Source organism: Penicillium verhagenii, assembly GCF_028828195.1.
Source record: "Penicillium verhagenii strain IBT 33310 chromosome Unknown utg000007l_segment0_segment0, whole genome shotgun sequence".
Lineage (NCBI taxonomy): Eukaryota > Fungi > Ascomycota > Eurotiomycetes > Eurotiales > Aspergillaceae > Penicillium > Penicillium verhagenii.
In genome coordinates this window covers 527599-552802 of record NW_026643171.1, presented here as the reverse complement: position 1 = coordinate 552802, position 25204 = coordinate 527599, and the positions used below count along the sequence as shown (strand labels likewise).

At 48.7% G+C, this 25204-nt stretch overlaps 10 protein-coding genes across 10 annotated transcripts; 6 read left to right on the top strand and 4 right to left on the bottom strand.

The window, feature by feature from the left end:
• Positions 1-504: 504 nt before the first annotated feature.
• On the top strand, positions 505-2143 carry N7466_006901 (putative UV excision repair protein (RadW); the record flags this gene model as incomplete). The annotated part of the gene is made up of 6 exons (XM_057166290.1): positions 505-522; positions 602-649; positions 697-796; positions 871-1343; positions 1482-1955; positions 2027-2143. 6 exons carry the CDS (start codon positions 505-507, stop codon positions 2141-2143), a joined length of 1230 nt encoding a protein of 409 aa, XP_057019331.1.
• Positions 2144-3411: 1268 nt separating this feature from the next.
• Positions 3412-5320, bottom strand: smp3 (glycosylphosphatidylinositol-alpha 1,2 mannosyltransferase smp3; the record flags this gene model as incomplete). The annotated part of the gene is made up of 4 exons (XM_057166289.1): positions 3412-4384; positions 4461-4585; positions 4640-5022; positions 5212-5320. 4 exons carry the CDS (start codon positions 5318-5320, stop codon positions 3412-3414), a joined length of 1590 nt encoding a protein of 529 aa, XP_057019330.1.
• Positions 5321-6214: 894 nt separating this feature from the next.
• skpA (SCF ubiquitin ligase subunit skpA) lies at positions 6215-7016 on the top strand (the record flags this gene model as incomplete). Its single annotated transcript, XM_057166288.1, has 5 exons — positions 6215-6263; positions 6377-6462; positions 6534-6701; positions 6778-6947; positions 7010-7016. 5 exons carry the CDS (start codon positions 6215-6217, stop codon positions 7014-7016), a joined length of 480 nt encoding a protein of 159 aa, XP_057019329.1.
• Positions 7017-8431: 1415 nt separating this feature from the next.
• On the bottom strand, positions 8432-8869 carry N7466_006898 (60S ribosomal protein eL39; the record flags this gene model as incomplete). The annotated part of the gene is made up of 3 exons (XM_057166287.1): positions 8808-8869; positions 8614-8714; positions 8432-8480 (listed from the first exon to the last, which is right to left on the bottom strand). The coding sequence occupies exons 1-3, from the start codon at positions 8811-8813 to the stop codon at positions 8432-8434; spliced, it is 156 nt and encodes a 51-aa protein (XP_057019328.1). The 5' UTR covers positions 8814-8869.
• Positions 8870-10043: 1174 nt separating this feature from the next.
• Positions 10044-14533, top strand: mdr1 (ABC multidrug transporter Mdr1; the record flags this gene model as incomplete). Its single annotated transcript, XM_057166286.1, has 2 exons — positions 10044-14122; positions 14176-14533. 2 exons carry the CDS (start codon positions 10044-10046, stop codon positions 14531-14533), a joined length of 4437 nt encoding a protein of 1478 aa, XP_057019327.1.
• A 463-nt stretch (positions 14534-14996) lies between these two features.
• On the bottom strand, positions 14997-15422 carry N7466_006896 (SWI5/SAE3 family protein; the record flags this gene model as incomplete). Its single annotated transcript, XM_057166285.1, has 3 exons — positions 14997-15156; positions 15244-15329; positions 15399-15422. 3 exons carry the CDS (start codon positions 15420-15422, stop codon positions 14997-14999), a joined length of 270 nt encoding a protein of 89 aa, XP_057019326.1.
• A 341-nt stretch (positions 15423-15763) lies between these two features.
• N7466_006895 (Ytp1 family protein) lies at positions 15764-17428 on the top strand (the record flags this gene model as incomplete). Its single annotated transcript, XM_057166284.1, has 5 exons — positions 15764-15880; positions 15946-16023; positions 16079-16924; positions 16978-17107; positions 17157-17428. 5 exons carry the CDS (start codon positions 15764-15766, stop codon positions 17426-17428), a joined length of 1443 nt encoding a protein of 480 aa, XP_057019325.1.
• Positions 17429-17806: 378 nt separating this feature from the next.
• On the bottom strand, positions 17807-19206 carry N7466_006894 (E1 ubiquitin-activating protein AOS1; the record flags this gene model as incomplete). The annotated part of the gene is made up of 3 exons (XM_057166283.1): positions 17807-18989; positions 19052-19109; positions 19164-19206. 3 exons carry the CDS (start codon positions 19204-19206, stop codon positions 17807-17809), a joined length of 1284 nt encoding a protein of 427 aa, XP_057019324.1.
• A 299-nt stretch (positions 19207-19505) lies between these two features.
• On the top strand, positions 19506-21599 carry N7466_006893 (uncharacterized protein; the record flags this gene model as incomplete). Its single annotated transcript, XM_057166282.1, has 4 exons — positions 19506-19508; positions 19559-20640; positions 20688-21425; positions 21476-21599. 4 exons carry the CDS (start codon positions 19506-19508, stop codon positions 21597-21599), a joined length of 1947 nt encoding a protein of 648 aa, XP_057019323.1.
• Positions 21600-22493: 894 nt separating this feature from the next.
• N7466_006892 (HET domain-containing protein) lies at positions 22494-25135 on the top strand (the record flags this gene model as incomplete). The annotated part of the gene is made up of 2 exons (XM_057166281.1): positions 22494-23049; positions 23199-25135. The coding sequence occupies 2 exons, from the start codon at positions 22494-22496 to the stop codon at positions 25133-25135; spliced, it is 2493 nt and encodes an 830-aa protein (XP_057019322.1).
• Positions 25136-25204: the final 69 nt, after the last annotated feature.

Below are 25204 nucleotides of genomic sequence, written 5' to 3'. Positions count from 1 at the left end.
CTGCAACCGACAAATATCCATGAATTTCACTTGGACGTTGAGTTCTGGCCAGTAAGGTCCTCGCTTACTTGCACCCATGGAGGTACATTTCCATGACCTTGGGGAAATCACGCAGACCAAATGTATTTTTGACAATCCAAAAAATGACGATGAAATATTTGAATAGTGAACTCACAGTGCTGCACAATATTGCAACATGAATTGGGGACAGAATGACATCCAAACCCAAGATTCTTTGTGATTCCATTCACGACTGATGTTGTGTGGTTCTAAAAGTAATCATGGAAATCTCCGAGGGATATCCGAGTGGGGCGGTGAGGCCCTGGGGCTTCTTGCTTTGCCATCATCGTTCTAATCGTTACTCGCCTTCTTCCTAAGACAATCGTTGCGGCCATATCTTGTTTCCTTTCGATACCCGCCCTTTCTCACCTTGTGGATTCTTGTTTCCTCTCCTTCCCCCCCCTCATCTCTCCCCATATCGACCTTCCCTCCGGTGGTGTCAAAATGAAGCTTACTTTCAAGGTTCGTCAAAATACCCTCAACCTCCATCTCTACCTGGCAACCGGAACACTAACATGATTTTTTTTTACCATGCAAATAGGATCTGAAGCAGGAGAAGTTCGTCATCGAGGCTGAACCCTCTGAGACTGTATGTGACGCGCTTTCGAATACAACAAGCTACCCAACGCCACCCAGTGCGGGGCTGATACTCTACTGCAGGTTCGCCAAGTCAAGGAGAAGATCGCTGAAGTGAAGAGCGGTTATGATGCAGAGCGTACTAAGGTCATCTACTCTGGTATGTCCTCCTTGTCCGCTGTCATAGATCCGATGATCGTGGCCCGCAGCTCTAACCATCATGATCCTCTACAGGAAAGATTCTTCAGGATGACAAGACAGTCGAGTCTTACAACATCCAAGAAAAGGACTTCCTAGTCTGTTTGCCATCAAAGGTATCAAGGATAATCCCCGGCTTTCCCTCAAAAATTGAATTCATTACTGACCTTTCCTTAAAGCAGCCCAAGGCTGCGTCCTCTGCCTCTGCCCAGGCCCCCTCCACACCGGCTGCTCGAGCTCCCGCTGCCACCCCCGCTGCTCCCCCCGCTCCTGCTCCGGCTGCTGCCTCCGCCCCAGCCGTTCCTGCGACCCCATCACCTGCTGACCGTTCCACTCAACCCGGTGGCCGGGATGCCGCCTTCAATGATCCTTCCGCCTTGGCTATGGGAACTGCAGCTGAAGGTGCTGTGACCCAGATGGAGGCTATGGGATTCGCCAGAAGTGATATCGACCGTGCGATGCGCGCTGCATTCTTCAACCCAGACCGTGCTATTGAATACCTGTTGACTGTAAGTTGAAAACACCGAAGAGAGGGGAGGGACGCAACAAGAAAGAGAGAAAGAAAGAGAGAGAGAGAGAGAGAGAGAAAAGAGAGACGGAGAGGAAAGAAAACAAAGTATATTTCAAGTTCTAATCACTTTTGAAAGGGTATCCCCGAAAACGTTCAGCAGGAACAACAGCAACGACAGCAGCAACAGCAGCAGGAGGGCGCCGGTTCTCCTCCTTCCGCCCCTACTGCCCTCGGTGGCTCCGAAGGCGATGAGCACTTGAACTTGTTCGAGGCAGCTGCTCAGGCCGACAGTGGTGGTGCCCGTGGTCCCCGTAGTGGCGGTGCTGCCCCCGTTCCTGGTGGTGACGCTCTTGCCAACCTGGACTTCCTGCGTAGCAACCCCCACTTCCAGCAGCTGCGCCAGCTCGTTCAGCAGCAGCCCCACATGCTCGAGCCCATTCTGCAACAGGTTGCGGCCGGTAACCCCCAGATTGCCCAGATCATCGGACAGAACTCTGAGCAGTTCTTGCAGTTGCTGAGTGAGGACTTTGATGAGGAAGATGAGGCTAGCCTGCCCCCAGGCACACAAGCTGTTGCCGTCACACCGGAGGAGCGGGACGCCATTGAGCGCGTAAGTTTTCTTTCTCCTACTTCGAAATCTTATTTTCCAAATTTGGGTATAACTAACACAATTTCTCTCAGCTGTGCCGTCTGGGCTTCCCTCGGGATTCCGTCATCCAGGCCTACTTCGCCTGCGACAAGAACGAGGAGCTTGCCGCCAACTTCCTCTTCGACCAGCCCGATGATGATGAGGAGTAAACGACTTTTTATGTCTTTCCTTTTTCCTTGCTGCCTCTTTTTTTTTACGTTCTGATGAATACCAAGCATACTGCTTTTTGATTCCACATATGATGACAGAGCCCCTAGCTCTGTTTTTCTCCTTTCCCCTCCCCCATTCTCCTTATCCTTTGATCTTCACTCAGTCAAAAACAGGCCGGCCACTTGAGTCCTCTACTTAGCTGCCTGTGCCTAGTTAGCCTGTGTATCTTTCTTACCCTTCCCTCTTTTACCCCCTTTGATACGACATGCCATGTATTTAACCTAATGGGCAAAATGGGACGTTTCGCTAGCATGAAGTGGGCTGTAGATTGTAAACACCTAGTAGATTCCAATGTTGGTGGTCCGTGCACGTATCCTGTGTTCTGATCAGGCGAACTGCTGCAAATGACTCGACCCACCAGTCGTCATTCTGAACCTTACGAGTTAACTTTTCAGCTGGATAAGCTTGGAACATTTATCTTTTTCTCGGAAATTCCACTATACAAGGTTCTTCAAATGTCAACTGGTTGCATGTATGCATGGATCATGTTATTTAGAACATTCCAACAGTGAGTGCTTAAAAGACTCATGTACATCGGGAAATATATCCACAAGTACGTCCTCAACATTAAGTATATGCACTAGGTATAGAGGCTCCAGGCTACATCCATCCACCCAACATAGATGGCCTGGCAATATCCAAAAATTTGTCTACATAGTATATTCAATGTTCTACCTAACCAGGTACTAGGTAGCAGTAGGCACCCAGCACTTGAGGCAATCCACACTTGAGGAGTGGCATAACTTGAGTGCCTAAATACACATGTGCATATTTGAGTCTTCAATGTTTCCAAGGTTGGAAAGCGCACATGTCTAAATCGAGATCCACAGCAGGAAAGATCTACATATACACGCTAAGTACTATTAGGTAAAGAGGCGCTGGATTAATCATGCACACATTCATCCTACGCGATGAAAGTTAATTTGATGTTTGTTTGGATTGGAGAAGCTCAATGCTTCCCGCTGGTCACCATCCATGCTACTAGGTAGGTACTAGTACCCATATGTATCCGTATCTACCAAAGTAAAAAATACATGTACAGAAAAAGCATCGAAGTGAATATACACGATCCGGGGCACCAAATGTTGGACCAAATGTTAAGTAACGAAATATGCCCCAACAAGAATATTAATAGACGTTGATGTCGAGATTTAGAATTGGATTGTCATAGTAAGAAAATGAATCTCCCCTAGTCACCAAAGCCAATTTATTTACATGATCGACGGACGGACCAAACGCTTAGACCGCGGCGGCCGATAACTCTGTTCAATGTCTCGACCACGCCGTCATCGCCAAAGTCGAGGTCGTCCAAGTTCAAATGTTTGCTGTATGACCACAGACGGTAAAGTTGGAGGTGAGGGGTATGTGACGAAGCGACAGAGGAAGGGGAGGAGTATTGGTCAAGGAAGGTCGCGGAGGTGGGAGCGACCAGGTAGACGGGGGAAGAAACTGAGCAGCTAGGCACAGCTGTTTCCAGCTGCTGGATCATTTCCAGACCCGGGATACCCATGAGATCGAGGGTATCAATCTGACCTGTGTGATTTCCCTCTTGGGGGCCGAGGAGCCAGTGTGGCGGCGAGTAGGTCTTCCACCAGAAGACAGTAGCGTCCGGGTGGGATTTGATGCCCTGGGCCGCGGTGTTGGTTTCGACAATAGACCGCATGGCGAGTTGGGCTGGAACAACACCACCTTGGTGGTAGACGCCCATCAAGAAGCCCATCACTGCATTAAAGATAATCCATGTTGCCAGGAAAATCCGGGAGCGATGCATGCGGACGCAGCTAAGGAGGAGGGGTACGCAGGGGATCAGGAAGCGTGGTTCCTGGTGCGGGAAGATGGAGAGTAGGGCTGTCGCGGAGAGCGCGGAGAGCGCGCGCGTATTCAGCATCCAGTCTGGTGCCCTGATGGGCCAGCTGAATAGTGACAGCATCATGGCAATGTATGCAGGGCCCAGAAGTTGGAAGAAATTGGCTAGAAAGTGTTGGTGGTGCGGGTGGAGGCCATGTAGCGCCAGGTTCGAGGAGTCGGAGTTGTAGAGAATATTATTGAGAGGGGTGATGACCGGATGGCGTAGAATATCCAAGAAAGAAGCCGTTGGTCGATAGAAAGATGTATCAATGAAGATACCTATGCATGTGAAGAGGAGCCCGAAGCCAACAAAGACCGCCAGGGAGGTTGGCCTGCGATTCCAGATCAGCAATGAGAACCAGCTAGTAGAAACACGATGAACAAGAAAAAAGACAAAGAAAAACTCACCTGCGCCGGAAGAAGGGCAGTAATTGTAAACCTGGGAACAAAAGGAAAGCAGGGAAGGTAATGCGATTAAAAACCCCGGCCACCGCGATCAACGAGAGGACGGCATAGGAGAAGAAAGATGTATGCTACAGCCACCAAGTCAGCTCAAGCCATTTGCGCTAGGATAATGCGGAACGAACCCTATTCTCAACGATGCGGCGAATCAGCACTAAGCCCCAGGCCACCAACAGGGTCTCAAGAGAGTTGGAGAAAGTGTGCGTCTGATATGTCCAGGTGACATATGATGAGGCCACCAGGACAACTGCAGCGCGCCGGTGGCGCGGGGAGGGTACCAGCTCATAGATGGCCCAGTCTTCCAGGACAAAGCTGAGCAGGAACATTCCACCCCGTAGCGCATAGTAAACCAGATGTGGTGGTGGGCTGCCTGTCCCAATCTCCCCGTAGAACCATTTCAGCAGACTCATGGGTACATCGTAAATTGGCCATAGCGGGAAGACACTGCGAATCGGGCGATCGGTGGTAAATTCCCAAGTGAGTTTTGAGGGGTATTCAAATATGCGACCTGTAGAAGTGGGGGTGAATCAGTCAACTGTGTCTCTAATTTCAAAAGGAGGGCATCGCGGGATTGCCGGAATAGTGTGCAATTCGGGGTTTTCTTCTTTTTCGTCTCCAACACCAGCCAAGAACTGGGTGACTGGGCTGACCGAGGTAGAGCCTGAGGATCGGGACATTATCAGGGGATGAGACCTACCAGCAAAGACCTCTGGGCCTTGGAAATGTTCATCAGGATGTAGATAGCTGGGGGAGAGCGCAAAGTAAACACGGATCAGCAGTAATAGTAAGTAAGTTCGTCTCCACATGATGAGGCGCCAGGAACATGACTGGCAGAAACCAAGAATTAGAAGAAAATTAATACATGAAAAAGAGACCAAAGGAGTGGATGGAAGAAGAAGTGTGTACTAAGAAAAAGCGAGATGGAAAAAGAAAGACGCGTTGAATGACTGCTGGCGATGATATCACTTGCGACCGATAACGCGGCAGAATCTTGTGTACAGCGTACCGTGTATCCCCCATACTAATTACTACTAGTATGTAAGTACTGACTAACTAGTAGTATTCAGAAGTGAATAGTCTATGTGGAGATTACATTTAAATTCAATGATTTAAAAGAAGGATAAATGCTATCTCTTATTGCCAGAGTGAACTTGAATAATATGAATTGTAAATAAATCATAAACTTGCTGTATGGAACAGTGGTCTTTGTATTTATAGGGTCTTTCACACTTAAGAGGTTGAAGTGTAATTACTACGTCAAACAGATCCTCTTTGTGCTTTGGTGAAAGTGCTAGTAAGAATGACCTCAAAAGGCCTATTTCTAGAGTAGACGAAGTTTGGTATTCACTTATGGTTTGTACTAGTAATTCCCTGTGTTGCCATGTTTGATGCCTACAGGGCTCAATGTGGGGGCGGAGGTACTCAAGTTAAAAAAGGGCGCCGTGTGCAGAGCCTCGGGGAGACCTGACTAACCACACGACTCGACCATAAACGAACGTACTCTCTACAATCTTCCTTCACCTCCACACCCACCTGACTCACTCCAAACCATACTCTTCTTGTTCGTATCCCCCTTCTTCTTCAACCTCAACTCGAGACTTGCCGTACCGTAATTTACTCCTTCATCAATCCACCTCCCAAATCATCGCAAAACTAATACCCAACCTTCCAGACATCGCCACTTGATCATCATATCCAAAATGGCAACCATTACTCTCACCAGCTCCGATGACGTGAATGTCACTGTTGGTAAGTGAAAACGCGCAAATTAGCGCAAATCAGCGCAAATCAGCGCAAATCAGCGCACATCACCTCCCCATGCTGGAAATTCTCCAGACAGAGACTAACCCCGCTATTCCTAGAACGTGCCGTTGCTGAGCGTTCCATCCTCATCAAGAACATGCTTGAGGATCTGGGTGATTCCGGAGAAGCTATTCCCATTCCTAATGTACGTCTTTCTACCATCACCCTATCCCCCACCCCCTCATCTCCATCAATCTAATCATCATGCCTCTCCAGGTCAACGAGACCGTCCTTAAGAAAGTGATTGAATGGTGCGACCACCACAAGAATGACCCCCCCACCGCCGGTGATGATGATGACAGTCGCCGCAAGACTACCGATATCGATGAGTGGGACCAGAAGTTCATGCAGGTTGACCAGGAGATGCTCTTCGAGGTTATTTTGGTAAGCAAACCAACAAGCCGATTACAGCTACACACTGGTTGAAAGGATAAATACTGACTAATCGCCTCTAATTCAGGCTGCCAACTACCTCGATATCAAGGCACTGTTGGATGTTGGCTGCAAGACAGTTGCGAACATGATCAAGGGCAAGTCCCCCGAGGAGATCCGCAAGACTTTCAACATCCAGAATGACTTCACCCCCGAGGAGGAAGATCAGATCCGCCGCGAGAACGAGTGGGCTGAGGAGTAAGTTCTTTTCCAACCTTGACAGTACAAGTTGAACCATGTACTAATCGCTTCTATTGCAGCCGCTAAAAAATTCATTACGACATCTAATCGGGACCTACCTTTTACCACCCATACCCCCAACCCTCCTGTACGATCGGAATGTGATCAACCCGTGACCTGATGAAATCTGCTCGTATCTTTTTGTTCTAATTTTACTTGTGCGATGCCCGAGATAGTTCTCATTGCTAGGATGTGGCGCTTGGCTCGGCGGAGCATGGAATTCACCTCCGTTGAACCGGAAGTTTTCCAAAGCTAGCTTCATTCTGCTATCAAGCGACCTTGCTGTAGCCAGTTAGACTGGCTTTATGAGCGCAATACAGAGATCTTCTCCAGGCTACATGTTTTTTTCTCCTTCGTTTGCTAGCAATTGTAGATGTCGAATGTTCCAATGAAACACTGATAGACTATCTCCAAGGTTACTAAATCTGAATCTCGTGTGCCGTTCAAAAAAAGCAGCAGTAGTAGATATACTCTGTACTCGTAGAATGCAAAAAGTCACCTAGTAGCTTATCGGGGACACTTCAAATCCCTATGGTTGATCTTCAAAGATTGAACAGCCCCACATATAAGAGCTTGTGTCAGTGACGTATTTTACTCTCAATATATGAATGCCTGGTAGACGGTACTTCCTAGTAGTCAGTAAACTTGCCATTTATTCAATGGCCTATTTGAGTTTTGACGAGAAAGTCTGGCGAAGGTAGTACCTTGATAGAGGTGATCGTGCATATGCTGAACCTGACCAGTATTTGCATCGTGCTTGTTTCATACCATATTTTACCTATTGGCGGCATCACGAAACCTGATAAGCATGCATACCACTCTTCTTGGCATGAGTGTAAGCATGTTCGGCCGTCTCTCAGTGTTCCAAGCCCAATTCCAAGGCATCCGTTCAGTCCCTCAATTCATAAGCAAAGCCCGATGGCCGACTTCGCGTAAAGACCCATGTATTCCCCTGGAATAGACCTTGGAAGTCCTACAATGCTACGAAGCAGCAAAAACAGTATGCAAGACAAAAGGGACGTCAATTCGATTCCATTCAAAATTTTTGTAAAAAGGAAAAAACCGCCCCGCCTTCAAGTCCATTCCTCCATAAAGACGAGCCCTATCTCAATTCCATCCCCAGAATCGTAAAAAAAATTGATGGGAATCGTCGCGGCGTCAGGTCGGGTTCGATATTCGTCATCGGAAGCATCGGAATATCGGATATCGAGGTCGGAGAAAGATCACCGGCATCGATCATGTTGCACCTGAAATCACACATCGACGATCCCGCATCGGACTTGAGTAGTTCCCCATCAAACTAGCGCGACCAAGTAGGGTTGGAATGGAATATTCATATCGAGGTAGGCGTCCCGGGATATCGACACACATCGCACAACATATTGGAAGTGTTGGAAAAATGGATCTTGAGGCGTAGGTCGGAGAGAATCGTCTGGGCGAATCTAGATACCCAGGCGGGTCTTGCGCCAGTGACGTCTCTTGGCGTTGTAGCTGTAGGAGATATCCTGTCAGTTTTTTGATTCTTGTGTGCTTGTTTGTGGTCGGATCGATAAATTCTTCATATCTCGAATTTGCGAACCGCGATTTCAGGGGACTTGGTGTGCTTTTAATCAGGGCGAATTACCGGATGGTGTTGCCAGTGCGCAGGCGAATCCACTGGGGGATGGGACGGTTCTGGCGCTGAGCCTTAGCAAGCTTTTGCTTGGTGCGGAAGGTCTTGTGGCTCTGTGGGAAAATTTGGGTTAGCAACCTTGGGAAAAAACGGCGTAAAAGAGCGCTTGTACAGAGTACGAGCACAGCGATGGGTATTAAACGTACCGGCATCTTGATGGCTTGATCGCGACGGCAAGCTGGTTTGGATGGGAGAAAGATGTCGACCTTCGGGAAAGCGGGTGGTTTGTGTGCGGACAGGGCTTGGCGACTTCGCTTGGATGGTCATGTGACCACTTGACCCCGGTCTAAGAATCTCTGAATGCCTGAGGCATAAACAATTTTCTCAGTTTTTGCCTTTTTTGCCTTAAGGCGCCAACTTTGGTCACGTTAAAGTTCGATTAGATCAGCAATCTACAGGTTTCAGGGCTAAAGTGGATCTATCCATCTACAACGCTACAACATTTGTAGATAGTACGCGGCGATACGTCACACTTTTTGCAGAACATTAAGCTCTTTGAATACCTACTAGTACTTTGGCTTTTTTTCTCTTTTATATCTCAAAGTTCCCGATTATTTACATGCCCTCATCATGTTCTGCACTTACCGAAATTGTAGTTGCATTGCACATATAGGAGCTGTAAAACTCCGTGTCCTATGAGCTTCTAATACCCCCATCGAGGAAACATTTCGACAGGAATCTCAAGGGATACCTACACGGCAAAGGAAATTTGATATGAGATCCACCGTTCGTGCCACACATGGGTATTGGCGCAGGTCTGAAGGGTAATACCTTTGGATCTAGGGGTTGTGAAAGTGATCGAACTGGAACGTTATTGGTTCCCCTGCATACCCTTGCATTAGGAATGCACCACCTTTAGCCCGAGGCTTTGAAGCCCGCTACTCCTTCCAATAAACAATACCTACTCCAAGCCGCGAAAGCTCGTGATCCACTCTCAGCCTACACGTATGGATTTCGCCTCTTGCAGAAGCTCACTTGTCCATTAGAATCTTCGCGCCACATCTTATCCTGGAATTGAACCCCTCGAAGCTTCGGATACATCTCTTTGAATACAAAATTGTTCCTCTTGTTTTCTTGCTACAATATACCACCCTCTCGATTACATGATTTAATCCCTACGGTCCCTACGGCTCCTGCCCGCCACCTTTCTTTCGTGAATAGGTCTCATCGCGAAGTCTTTATCAAATGCTGCTCATCGCCCAGCTTCAAGTCTATTACTCCAACATACTGTCTCTATCAACGATATACGATTATAATAAGCCCAAGCCTGGCAAGCTTCAAAGCTTTGCGACCTCCTACGAGGAGCCGATTGACTCATTATAGCCAGTCTGCGCGACGTCCGTTTTCTCAAGATCGATCCAACAAGATAGACAAACTTCATCATGGCCCGTCTAGACTGGGCACAGAAGCAAGATGTATCGGAGCTGGCGGTTGAAATGGTGGAGGTTCCCGCAACAAAGGGTGTGCTCAATCTCAACAAGGAGCTTCCCAACCCTCATGCAAATCTTCCCGATGATGCCTATTACCTCCTCCCCGACGAAAAAGACTCCGGAAAAAGTCCTTTATCCGAAGAAGACGCAACCTTTGCCCACCTACCTCATGACGAAAAGCGCATACTCCAGTGCCAGCTGGACCAGCCCAACCCCACCGTTTCTCTATTCGGTCTTTATAAGTATGCTTCACGTCGCGATCTGATAATTGTGGCTATCAGCGCTTTATGTTCGATTACGGCTGGTATTGCGCACCCATTATTTGCGATTATATTTGGCTCGATGTCCATGAACTTCTCCAAAGTTCAGAGTGGAACTATGGATAAAGAAGATTTCATGCGCGAGTTGAACCACAGTGTTCTGTATTATGTGTATTTGGGAATCGGCGAGTTTATCACAGTGTATATCAGTATGGTTGGTTTCATGCACACAGGAGAACATATCACACAACAAATCCGGGAGAAGTACCTGGAGGCAATCCTGCGACAGAATATTGGTTACTTCGATAAGCAGGGCACCGGCGAGATCACCAATCGAATTACTGGCGATACCAACTTGATACAAGAGGGCATATCCGAGAAGGTAGGCCTCACTTTGACGGCCATCTCAACCTTTTTCACCGCTTTTATTGTCGCCTACTGCAGTTACGCCAAGTTGGCTGGTATCTGCACATCGACAGTTGTCGCTATAGTCCTTCTGGGCTCCATTGGATCACGCTTCATTGTTAAATACAGTGAGCTCTCCCTGCAGTGCTATAGTACTGGTGGTACTGTTGCCGAAGAAGTGATCAGCTCGATCCGCAATGCCACCGCATTCGGGACCCAGGATAAGCTTGCACGGCAATATGAGAGCCATTTGAAGATGGCCGAACGATGGGGTATGCGTATGCAGACAGCAATGGGTCTTCTGATTGCATCTATGTTCGCTATGATGTTCTTGAACTATGGACTGGGCTTTTGGATGGGATCTCAATTCCTGGTTGAAGGCAAAATCCAAATCGGACAGGTTCTGACCATTTTGATGGCCATCCTCAATGGTTCATTCAGCCTGGGAAATATTAGCCCGAATGCTCAAGCCTTTACTAATGCTGTGGCTGCTGCCGCTAAAATCTTTGGTACGATTGAGCGTTACTCCCCTATCAATCCAACATCCGATGAGGGTATTTGTCTACCTTCTATTAAAGGAGATATCCGCTTCAACAACGTGAAGCATATCTACCCCTCGCGTCCCGATGTCACTATTATGAAGGAAATGAACTTGACATGCCCTGCCGGTACTGTGACTGCCTTAGTTGGACCCTCAGGCTCTGGCAAGTCTACAGCTGTCGGGCTGATTGAGCGATTCTACCTGCCTGTGAGCGGTACTGTTTCTCTCGATAATCATGATCTCCAAACACTTAACCTACGATGGTTGCGCCAGCAGATCTCATTAGTGAGCCAAGAGCCTATTCTGTTCAAATCTACCATCAGCGAAAACATTCGATATGGGTTGATCGGAACTCGCCACGAATATAAGCCCTCATGGAGAATCCGTGAACTGGTTGAGAAGGCTGCCAAGATGGCCAATGCCCACGATTTTATCACTGCTCTGCCGGAAGGATACGAAACAAATGTTGGCCAGAGTGGCTTTCTGCTATCTGGTGGGCAGAAGCAGCGAATTGCAATTGCTCGCGCTGTTGTGTCTGATCCTAAGATTCTCCTGTTGGACGAGGCCACATCTGCACTTGATACAAAATCCGAGGGCGTGGTGCAAGCGGCCCTCGACAAGGCTGCAGAGGGACGTACCACCATTGTTATTGCCCACCGACTGTCGACTATCAAGAACGCAAACAACATCGTTGTGTTTGTCAAGGGCGAAATTCAAGAACAAGGGACTCACGAAGAGCTAATTGAAAGACGGGGTCATTACCATAGCTTGGTAGCAGCCCAACACATCGCTGAAAGCAAGCCAGATGCTGAGGGATTCGATCCCGATATGGTCTTCCAACAGCCATTTGCCAATCAGCCACGCATCAAGTCGATGTGGCGTGCATCGACGGCTGACCCGTTGTCTATGTACCGTCGTGGATCTATAGCTCGTCATACCTCTGTTCGTCAGGGCTCTATTGTTCGCCATAGCTCTGTCATTCGAAAGGGCTCCGTTGTTCGCCATAGCTCCGTTATTCGTCAGGGCTCTGTTATCCTTCATGATACTCTACCTCATCGTGGATCTGTGGCTCACCACGCCTCTATAGCCCATCCTTCCTCAGCGTTACGCCCCCACTCAGTATTTCACCCTGCTATGCGTGGCTCCTGGAATCGTGGATCGATGATACGACCGCCTACTTTTTACCCCGATAGCAATCAACGTGCCACTTTGCTGCTCCGCCCCGAAGATCGTGCTGCTCTTGGTATCTTCTCTCAAGATATGTCAAACACCATGGATTCCATACAGCCAGTCAACCCAACCGAGTACCTTCGTCATAGCTATTTTGGCATGCAGCAGACTGGCGACGACGACGACTCACATTCAAGCTTCATTCTTGCCGAAGAAGAAGCGGAACAACCCAGCCAGTACTCTCTCTTCTCCCTTATCAAGTTTACCTTTTCGTTCAATGCGGACCAAGGGAGAGTCCTAACGGCTGGATTTATCTTCGCAATTCTCGCTGGCTGTGGTCAGCCTATCCAAGCCTATTTGTACTCGCAAGCAATTGGAGCCATTTCTCTCCCCTCCAGTGAATATACTGAGCTTCGCTCCGACGTCGATTTTTGGTCTCTGATGTTTCTGATAACTGGCATTGCCCAATTCCTTACCATGGGGGCCATGGGTGTTGCCTTTGCATACTGCTCTGAGCGTTTGATTTTCAATGCCCGAAGCAAGGCCTTTCGCGCTATCCTTCGTCAGGATATGAACTTCTTTGATCGTGAGGAGAATAGCGTCGGTGCTTTGACTTCTTTCCTTTCAACTCAAACCAAGTCTCTTGCTGGTATTAGTGGTCAAACCCTAGGCACAATTCTTTCGTGCAGCACGACTCTTGTTGTCAGTATAACTATTGGTCTTATCTTCAGCTGGCAGCTGGCTCTGGTTGTTATGTGTGGAGTTCCTGTTCTCTTGGCCTGTGGTTACTACCGATTTGAGATGCTCGCCGCATTTCAGAGCCGCTCCAAGGAAGCATACGCGGAGTCTGCTGCTTATGCCTGCGAAGCTACATCCGCTATCCGCACTGTGGCTTCTCTCACCCGCGAGGATGATGTGGCGAAGCACTTCCACCAGCAGCTAGAGGCTCAAACTTATAAGAGCCTTATTGCGGTTTCCAAGTCCTCCACCCTTTACGCTGCCTCCATGGCCATGGTGTTCTTTTGTATTGCCCTTGGTTTTTGGTGGGGTGGCACTTTGGTATCTCGCGGCGACCTTGGTCTACTTGGGTTTTTCATCTGCTTTACGGAAATCTTATTTGGAGCTCAGTCGGCGGGAAGTGTGTTCTCATTCTCTCCTGACATGGGAAAAGCCAAGAACGCTGCCATTCAGACTCGTATCCTACTAGAGCGCGAGCCTCCCATTGACACCTGGTCCGAGGAAGGTGAGCGTGTCTGGAAGATGGAAGGCGAGATTGAATTCCGAGATGTGCATTTCAGCTACCCCACTCGACCGGAACAGCCTGTGCTACAAGGTCTGAATCTGACTGTCAAGCCCGGCCAGTATGTCGCTCTTGTCGGACCTTCGGGATGTGGAAAGAGTACGACAATCTCCCTTTTGGAGCGCTTTTACGATTGCTTGGATGGAGGGGTTTATGTTGATGGCCGTAATATCGCCGACCTGAACGTCAAATCCTACCGAGACCACCTTGCTCTGGTCAGTCAAGAGCCTACTCTATACCAGGGCACTATTTATGAGAATGTCATGCTTGGTGTTGGGCGACGCCACATCACCGATGCCGATGTTGAGAAGGCCTGCCGTGATGCGAATATTTACGACTTCATCATCTCTTTGCCGTGAGTACCTCCCTGTCCTTTGTCTACTGTTCTCACTTACTAAATACAAACAGCGACGGATTCAACACTGTTGTCGGGAATAAGGGTGGTATGTTGTCTGGCGGGCAGAAGCAGCGGGTTGCTATTGCCCGAGCTCTTTTGCGCCAGCCTAAGATTCTGTTGTTGGACGAGGCTACGTCGGCTCTTGACTCTGAATCCGAAAAGATCGTGCAAACTGCCCTAGACGCCGCTGCCAAGGGCCGTACTACCGTTGCCGTCGCCCATCGCCTGAGTACCATTCAGAACGCAGACGTTATCTACGTGTTCGAAGATGGCAAAGTCGTGGAAGCTGGAAACCACATTGAGTTGATGAGGAAGAGGGCCCGCTACTTTGACCTTGTCAATCTCCAGAGCCTAGAAAAATCTACTTGACCCTGGACGCATTAGCCAATTCGCCTTGGCGATATTCGACATCGCAGATACTCATGTGAGATCAAATCGCTCCGCATGGCACCCGATAGCCTCGCTTCCTAAAGCAACCTTCGCTGCACCTTCAAAAAGTCACATTTTCTTCATCTCGCTTTGCCGCGTTCGTCGTGCATTCTCCATGTGTTGATCGCATGGCTGTTCCCTATACCCTTCACACTCCTCCGCCTCGAACCAATTGCCTGCATGTACTTTACTACCATAAGCCTCTTTTAGACATTGCGATAGACTTGATTTGGGTATTCGTGCCTCGTGTCGACGTTCAATCCTAGAACTATGAATAGATGATTTCTAAGATATTTTCAACCATGATCACTCATCATAACGTAGTTATATCTAAATCTATTTCTGACCAAAAGAAATGGCAACAATAGTACTCCTGACTTACAACAAAATTTCGTTTGGGCTCTCAGTCCTTCTCATTAACTCCATACTCCTCATGAACTTCCGCCACTCTGATCCCTTTGGAATCTGCAATTAACCCCATCAAGCCCTGCGCAGCATCCTTGATGTCATTATACTCATGTAAGAGACGAACATGTCGTTTCACTGTCTTTGCAGGATCATCCCTAGACCAGATTGCATTAGTGTCATACTTCCACCGACAATGTGCGTGGCCTGGTATGTGGGCACTCCCCCCCACTACTTTCACATACCGCAGCTTAGCCTTGTCCTCTGCGATCTCCTTTTCCAGCTGGGATTGTTGAGATTGAAGCTTGACGATTGAGGCCCGAACCGCATCCTGTAGTTCCCGTTAATACATTACACCACTTTCTAGCTTGTGAATATGGACCCCAAATTCATCACTCACTAAGCGTTTTTCCCGTTCCGCCATGTGGGGACCTTGACGCAAGTCAGGATAAGGAGATGGCCAATCAGCAGACGCGCTGAATAATACTTGGATGGTTGCGGTGATGAGGATGAGTTGGATCAGGGGAAGTAAATAGAAGGAGATATGAAGATAATTTCGAACTAGCAAGAATTGAAGAGAAATTAGAATGAGAAAACCGAGATGTGCTGGACTTTGCTTGAGATGTGTTGATGGTTGTTAAAATCATAAAATGTAGATGGAAGTAATCGGATGCTCCGGATTGGCGTTAGATCGACATTACCTGATCTGGCCATTTCCCTTTTTCCCTTTCCACCTCTTCAACCCACCCATACTCACACTTCATCATGGATTTCTTGAAGCAAAGGTCCATTTGGGCCCTGTTTCTGGTCCTCGGCCTGGCCTCAGCCCACGGCGATCATGAAAATGTCCCAGCGGGCGAAACCATCTCTCAAGATCCGATTGTTTGTCGCCCCTCTCCCTTATCACGGGTTTACGTGTCGGAGTTTCTATACTAACAGATTATCAGGACTCGACCCTATGGATCCATATGATTCTTATGGGATTCACTTTCGGTATCGTCTTCCCACTGGGTATGGTCCTAGGTGTACGTTTTTTATCATCCCAACCCTCATCCACGCGTCTTGATCTAACGGAGAAAGCAGATTATTCGTTCTCGCTGGCACGTCCCCGTCCAGGTTGTCGGAACCATCATCGCAGTCGTCGCCTACTTCCTCGGCCATGCGCACAAGGGTCGCCAATTCGCCCCGAACGTTCACCACTCCTTCGCAAACTGGTTGATGCTCATGCTCGTTGCACAAGTCGGACTGGGATTCTATTTGAAACTCCACCTTGAGAAGGGTGGTCAGGGCCGTATCCGATGGATCTTCGTGCTTGCGCACGGCGTCATCGGTAAGGCCATGCCGGTTGTCAGCTGGGCGCAGATGCTGTTCGGTGGTATTGCCATGATGGGCTTCTGTCAGGCGGACCACATGGGACAGTGTCTTGCGCACTTTATCATGGGCTCAGCTTTTATCGGGTACGGTATCTGTTTGACCATTCTTCTCTTGGTGGGACAGTACTGGCTGCGTCGGACTGGCCGGAGCCAGGAGTTCTTCGACTCATTGATTATCGCGGCGTGGGGCTGTGTGAACACTTTCACTGAGCACCGGTGGGGACAGGAGTGGGGACACAATGATTTGCAGCACACCACTATGGGAATTGTATGGTGGTGTGCTGGTCTCTTGGGAATTTGGTTGAGCCGCAGCCGTGATGGCCGCCCCAAGCGCAATCTTATTCCTGCGATTGTGATTTTGATGACTGGTTATGCGATGTCGGCTCACGCGCAGAGTCTGATGATCAGTACCATGATCCATTCGGTCTTCGGATACACCTTGATGGCCGCTGGATTGACTCGCATCATCGAGATTTCCTTTGTGTTGCGTGACAAGCCTGCTATCAGTATGAGCGGTCGTGACCCGAATAGCTTCCAGTACCTGACTCCATTTGTATGTTGCGTCCAACCCTTTAACAGATCTAGCTGTTTTACTAATGATCGCAGTTGCTGTATGCCTCCGGGTTCTTGTTCATGGGTGCCACAGAAGAGCAAATGCAGCTTCTCAACGATGCTGGCATTACCCACGTCTCATACGTGCTGATCCTCTACAGTGTTGCCTTCATCATGTTCCTCTGTGAGTCAACATGCTTTTCGTATGATCGAATCCTTGCTAATTTTCCTAGTCGTAAACGTTCTGTTGCACATCTACGCTGTCCACGCTTGGCCCCAGGGCAACGAAGAAGAGGCACCCAAGTACACCAACCCCAATGGCACCTACATGAATGGCAATGGACGTGCTCGCTCCAACTCCGAGGCTCAGCGCATCCAGGATGCTGAAGGTTTCGAGTTGCAGGGCCTGATCAGTGACGACGAAGATGAGGAGGAAGGCACCTCCATGGGCCCCAAAAAGACAGCCGATGAAGAGATGGGCGCAAAAGAGACGACTCATGCTTGATCTGATTGAGATCTGTTTCACCGCTCATGGACTGTGTTAATTAGATGGTTAATTTGTACTTGCACTTTATGGCGTCTCGGGTTGGGGATACATCATACCCCAAAAATATCATGTAGCGTACCTTAATTTTGAACATACCAAATGGAGACATTTTGCTACCTGAAACACCTAGGCAGTCGTTTGTAAATAAAAGATTCGATGAGATAGATCAACCATAAATTGATGCGTTCTTTGCATTCTGACTCGCTATCGTACAACATGATTCGTAAGGTGACGAAAATTGAACCACTCGATGAACTAATGTTCTAAATATCGAAGACACCATTTCATCCAGATCTAGAGATGAAAACAAAAATTCAAAACGCCAGAACAAAGCATTTAGATTCCAGACTTATGATTGGGTGTGCTATCCATTCGTAAAGGAATCGTAGTGGATTGCTGCGACCCCAACGGAATAGGATTGGAGACCGGCGCCACGGCAGCCAAAGCCTCCACACCCATCTCGGCTGGGAAGAAGGGATGAAGTGGGTAGATAGGGCCGATGTTCTTATCTCCATCGAAGAGAAGCATATTCTGCAATGGTTGCTCTCGCGCAGAGAGAACATTAATGACATCCTGAGCCAATGCGCCACCGAGGAACGCAGCAATGGGGCTCAATTCGCAGCCCAGGTTCTGGAGGAACATGCGCAGGAAAGCAGAATTTAGAGATCCCATATCCAGTTGCAGTTCCTGGTGACTTTGCATCGCAATTTCAGTGAAGGTCGCGAGATCGTCGTGGTTGTTGATGGGGCGATGACCGTATCGTTTCTCGAATTCCCATAGCGCGCGCAGGCAGCTTAAAAGCGGTGTCACTTGTTTGCGACGACGAGCAAGACGGGTGAAATCTTCTGGGAGGGGCGAGGCGTTCGCCAAGATAAGTGGGGAGTATGATTCCCGCTTGGTGACTAGTTCGATTGTCTTGTCCGCCTTCTTGTCCTTTTGCTTGGTGGTCACATTGACGATACTGCGGGTTGGAGTTTCTTGGGTTGCAGGGGGCACGTTGGACTTTTCGCGCTCGATCACGAAGTCGTGGGAGATGAGATCCGCGAAGACGTATCCATAGAGACCGTGGAGACCAGCGGCATAGAAAGGGCGATTTGCCAGGCGGCAGGCTGCGTTGATGTCTGTGTTGGTCTTAAAGTCAAGTTCCGTAGCGATTGTGATATCAAACTGGGCGAAGAAGTCGGGTTGCTTGGTTCGGACGTCATCGGTGTCAATGGTGAGCTTGACTCGTGGGTTCATGCGCTTGATTTGAGGACCGGCAATGTCGGCGCGCTTTGGAGGGTGAGCCCTGGTCGCCAAATAATCAGGGAAGAAATATGACCTTACCTTTTTGCCTTCTTTAATGATATTCTCATCGCGGTATACCTCCTCCAAAAAGAACTGGCCCTCCAGGTCGTCCTCCGTCACGGGCTCATGGTCAATGATGGTTAAAGAGCCGATGCCTGCCAACACAAGATTCTTTGCAACTTCATTCGCAAGAGCTTTGACGGTAATCAGGAGGATATTGGCAGAGCGGATCCTAGACATAGATATTAGTACGCGACGCGACCCGCGACCCGCTCAACCGACCCGATTACTTACTTCTCTTGCGCTTGCATGCCCCATAGTCGAATTTGGCGATCATAAAGAGCGATTTCGTCTAAATTGTATGAGCATTGGATCACAGCCTACAGAACAAGTAAATTTGACATACCGGCACTGATCTGGCCATTGCCCTGTTCTTCAGACTCAGTCATGTCGGCGGTAGTAAAGGTGTGGAGTGTGGAAGGAAAAGAAGCTCTCTCAGATAAAGAAGCTCCCCACAAAATGACCTAATCCCTCCCATCACGTGCGAAGCTGCAGGGAACCGCCGGAGTGAACTTGACCTTGGATGATAAGTCAAACTTGTGTCCATAACTATCTCCTTTTCTCTATGGAGCAGTCCTACCTATTATCATTTCCGGATCTGTGAGAAGTCGGAAATCCAGTCATTTTGTTCCAGGTAATCAATCACTCTGGAACGGCACCCTCACTTGATCCCCACTAACCACACAGTATGGTATGTTTCACATCCCTGACTTTAATTCCCAGGCTAATAGGCCCGTAAAGTCAGATAATAACTACGACCACCCCCCAGCTTCCTCTCGTCGACCACCGGTTCCCAGTGATCAAAACGCCCCTACTATTGGTTCCCAAAGAAGACCGTTACAATTCCAACGACCCCCCGGGGATCTTATCATCACCGACCCGAGCCTGGAACAAGTTGCTCTGGACCACGCTGCTCGCAACATAAGTGACTTTGAGACCGTTCGCGGGTCATATGAACCTCTTCCTCATTTCGAACGACGGCCTTCAGACGATTTCGAATCTGATTTAGACACAATACTTTTTGATACTCAATTTGCAAACCCCACTTCACGTCTCTTGGAACGGTTGATTGACGAAGATTCACGAGAAAACTCACGCAACAATCAACCCTCAAACAGGCCCAGACCAAGAGAGCACTTACTGTATCTCCGAAACTTGATTCACCAAGAAAGCGACCATATAAATACGAATGACACCACTCGTGCCTTGGACACATTGAACCGAGAAATTGAGGATCACTACCTGGACCACGCCAGCAGATTGCAAATCCAAGCCAACAGGTTTCACCAATTCCGTCAATCTCACCACGCCTATCAATCAGTTTTCGGACTCCCTCACTTGAATGCGCGAAGATCGTTGATGGAACAGCTACCTCAACGCGCCTCAAGTCTGGAAGCCCGCCCACCGAGGGATAGAGACGACCGACGCCGTTCTCTCCGTTCAGCGCTATACGATCTCATCCCCACGCCATCAGACATGCCTCCATCTCAAAGTAGCCGCGACCAGGACCATGACCGTGCACGCCGACAGAAGCGGCGCAAGCTGGACGCGGACGATAATCGCGAAGACTCCCTTGGGTTCAACTATGGACACCAAGGTCAGGTTGTTCCGGGTGCCTTGAAGATGGAAATTGCGAGCTGTGATGGAGGCCTTTTCGACTCAGAAAGCGACAACTTGTTCCCAGCAAATGTTTTGCAGAATGACGAGTCGGTGTACAGCACCAAGTCTGATCGCTGCAATTTGATTCTTCGTCACCGGGATGAGGCACCGTTCTGCTTGAAGAAGATTGTCATCAAAGCCCCTCGCACCGGTTTTGACTCTCCGTATGTGCTTCTACTCTTGGGTTCTAGATGTTGGCTGACCGCAGTAGAGTTCAAGAAGGCATGGTATTTGTGTCCATGACGTCGGATGAACTACTCGCCCGAACAGCTCGATATCAAATTCAGTATTCTGAGCCACCACAACGTCGCTCCCATCGCCGCTTTATACTACCATCCGAAGAATACCTATCTGGCAATTACCGCAGCCGAACTGCTCCTGGACGTCTCGACCGCACCGTGCTCATTGACCCTGATTCCAACCAGCTTGGTTCAAGTCAATCAGGGAGCACAAATGTTGATCCCCAGACTGAATTCCGCATTACCACCGAATATAGTGACACTGTTGACGAAGATACATCTGTTGAAAGGGAAGATGAAGATTTCGATACCTCAGCCAATACCGACATTGAGAGAGCCAATGACCCAGAAGATGTGCTCTTCTCTGACACCGACGATAACAGTCCCAGTGACGACGACGAAGATGATCATCCAATGTCTCAACGCAGACTAGACATTCAACGTCTTAACGACACTCCTCAAAGCAGACGCGACAGACAACGTTTCGAGAATCAACACAGCGAGAATCAACGTCGCCTATGGGCGTCCCGCCAGAACTCCGATCAGCCTCATCGACGTCGCCACGTCCCAAGCTTGGTTGACCCGATACGCCGTCCACCCATCTCCAGCCCAGTCATGCCCGGAACGAGTGAGGAGGTCCTTAAACCATACGCTCGATTCTTTATCAGAAGAGAAAATAGCGTCGTTAGTATCAAGTTTGACCCACCTCCGTGCGTCGTTGAATCCTCCCCTTTCCCCGCTCGTCTGCTAACTAACCTAGTTCTGGCCGTTTCATTCTTATAAAACTCTGGAGTACCAGCACGGGCAGCAATATTGATATCCAAAGTATCATATCTCACGGATACGCTGGTCCTAGATTTTTTCCGTCGGGTGGGCTCCGGTGATCTTTTGTCTCTATTGCCTGACCTCCTGCTACCTTTTCCCCTAAGTAGCTATCTCGGATTTGCACGATACCACGACTATGAAATGATGGAATGACTATCTATACTCAGGTCCTATGTCGATAGATTATAAGTTATGATATGACAAGGACAAATTTCCCCGACCACTGGCCCAGTCACCATGAATTGCTTCTTTGAAAATATCATAGTTCTCCGTGGTTGGAGACAAGTTCATGTAACTTCAAGAAGCCCATGAACAATGAATTTTCTAGGCTACGTATGCCTCAAGTTGGAAAGACTTGGTCTCTGATGTTCACATGTGCACTTGACCAGTCCTGGACCTTGGGATACTCCAACATTTGAACTAGGTAGTAGTGTTCAGGTGCCCATAGGTACTCCAACCTAATACACGGAGTCTCAAGCCACTAGTGCTTTTGATGTAGACTAATGCCTGCCTACCTATAAGCTAACATTCGAACGAAAGTAAATGGCCTGGACGATGAGCTGCCACCATTTACTCTTACAGGCTTCCAGTGTTCTCTTTCGATGTTGCATCATATGGCAATGTTTTCATCAGCCCTGCTTCGATACCGGCAGGCTAGCAACGCCACCAACCGGGGTATGCCAATCGCCTGTTTCGTCTCCAGAAAATAATCATCAAATCAATCACCGAACACGAGAAGATAAATTTCTGTTGGCTGCCAGTTGACTTTTATCGGGAGAAATTGCCATTTATCACCGTCGTTAGTCTTTTTCCAATTAATATGATGATTTCCCTTCCCCGCAATAATGTCAGCTTCACGTGTGTTACGCTTGGTATAAATCCCAAGGCCAGCATTTCATTTCAGTCGCCCAATAACTGTTCTTCAACTTTTCAGGTAGCAGCAGACAGCCAAAATGGAAGAGGTATACGACGGTTCTGAAGCGGATATACACGATGTTACTCACCACGAGAAACATTCCTTTGAGCAAACAGACGCATGTCGCCTCTGCACAGAATCTCTCCTGAACATCGAGTATGGAGAGCAACCAAGTCAAGACGAAGCAAAGCGTCTCGCCGAACTTTTATTCCATGGGACCTGCTCCAACGCGAAAGATGACAATGAGGATCAACAGTTACTGTGTGAATTTTGTCGCCACTTACGTCTCAACCACTTGCTTGAATGCCTAAAAGATAGCAAGCTACGATACAGCATACGATTCTGCTCATTCAACCACATTGAAAAGCGCAAAAGCTGCTCATTTTGTCGTCTGCTTATCCAGAGCGCATTGCCCTACGCTTTTTTTGCCGGCACGATCTCACCAGCGAGTTTCAAAGACGGATGGCTGGATATGATCGTCGAGCCCAGAAGGTCAATCTTCATGAAGTTTCAATTTCCCGGTGGCTCATGGAGGGGTGGAAAGCGAGTATATTTTGATTCTAAAGGCGTGGAATCTCCCTGTGCGGGGTTTAGTGAGTTGTATGTAGGCCAAGTCCTCCGACATGTAACACAGGTCTAACATCAACTAGGATGGGTCAGGAGGTGATCCAAGAAAATGATGCACCGGAGCCTCGACGGCGTTTTGGAAGTAGGGACACCAGACCGGTGTCATTTCACACAGTCAAACGGATCGGCGGATTTGTCAATTGGGATCTTCTCTCGGGGTGGTTAAATGACTGCTCAGAAGGGGTTAAAGATCATTCTGAATGCGGGCCGAAACTTCTAGGTGTGAAACCTGCCCATTTCAGACTGATTGATGTTCATCGACGGCGCCTGGTCTCTGCGCCTCACGACTGTCGCTACGTCGCACTCAGTTATGTCTGGGGGTCAAATCCAGATATGAGCAAGATGACGACCACGGCGACGCTGGAATCATTACAGAAGGATGGTGCCCTGGTCATTTCAAACGTGGCGAAGACCATCAATGATGCGATTACTATCTGCTCCCAGCTTCAACAGGAATATCTATGGGTGGACCAGTACTGCATCATCCAAGACAGTAAAAGTGACCAAGCCGAGCAAATCGCGTCCATGGCCGCCATATACTCGTCTGCGGAATTTGTGATCATCTCCACAGATGGCGATATGAATGATGGAATCCCCGGAGTCGGCGTCGAGAGGGCTCAGAAGCAACTCGGCTGTAAGGCCTCTGGCATTGAATTCATAGCCGAGATTGCCGGTTGGCGGGATATAACTATTGGAGGAAGCATATGGTCCACGCGAGGCTGGACATATCAAGAAGGGATCCTGGGAAGAAGGAAACTATATTTCACGTCCTCTCAGTCATTTTTCGAATGCGACACGGATGTGCTGAACGAAGACGAAGGAAGACAACAGGCTTTGTATTCACCAAACAAGCTAAATCCGCAGAGATGGTCGCCGTTTGTCGACTGCTTCTATAGCCACGTCTGTTCTTATGCAATGCGTCACTTGGGAAATGAGTTTGATATCTACAACGCTATCGAGGGCATTGCCAGTGCATTGTATGCAGCGAAGCACCCTCTCTGGCTCGGACTTCCCCGCAACGACTTTGACAAGGCACTGCTATGGTGCCCCGATGCTGGTGCAAGCGAGAACGAGATCTTGAAGTCAAAGGTTATGCCAGGAGGTCTAATTCCTAGCTGGTCTTGGTCCTCGTCGAAACAGAGTGTTCTGTTGCTGGACGACTGTAATCGAAGACCTCTGCGATACTGTGGGCCACTAGTGACATGGAATTCGTTTCGAAAAACAGACGAAGGTTATAAGATCGAGAGCCTTGTCCCCAACTCCGCCGTGGATTTCCAATGTCCCCGCTGCAAGTCTGGAGACGAACCGACAGGAAACGCCTATGATGGAAAATACAAGGACGAGCAACTTTTGCAGATAGTTGTTGCATGGAGCCAGGGCTGCATAGACAGCGCCTATCCATTCAAGCCTCTCACAAAGACATCTATTCGGGATCTGGAGAAGTCTATAGATGTTTCGTGGCAATGCAAGCACCATTCCTGGCAGTTCCAAGCCCTCAGGAACCGACCATCCAATGACTTCCTGTCTCGCATGGATGCCATCGATAAATCCCTGAAAGACAAACTCGGGCCAGACTTGATCTTCACACGTGCACAGTCTGGATTCTTCAAACTCAATCTCCCCACAGACCAGTCTCAATATCTTCGCGATTACCCCATCGTCGAAAATGGCAAGACAGTGGGTGTTCTAATCGGCCAAGATGCAGATCTCCAAGCAGAGCTCCTTCCCCGCGTCGAAGCAGGCCAGAATTTCGAATTCATCGCGCTGTCCGTCAGCAGCATGGACGGGATCATTTGTTCAGATGGAACGACGCAGTCCGGGAACCTCACGTTTCGAGATCCAAAGAAAATACTGGCTGAGAATGAATCTTTGAGAGATTTGACTTATCTGGACGCGAGAGGAGTACCCATTCTCCCAATCCCAGTCGTGAATGTCATGCTTATTCGACGCGCTCGCTTTGGATTAACCGCTCAACGTATGAGTATCGGTTGGATTTATCTGAAAGTATGGGCAAAGGCGCGGGCAGAGTTCCGTGATGTTTTCTTGGAGTAACTTCCACCATTTGGTACATGTAAGCTCCTTGCGGTTTCTCCCAAATTGAATGACCGCCCACGCAGTGAA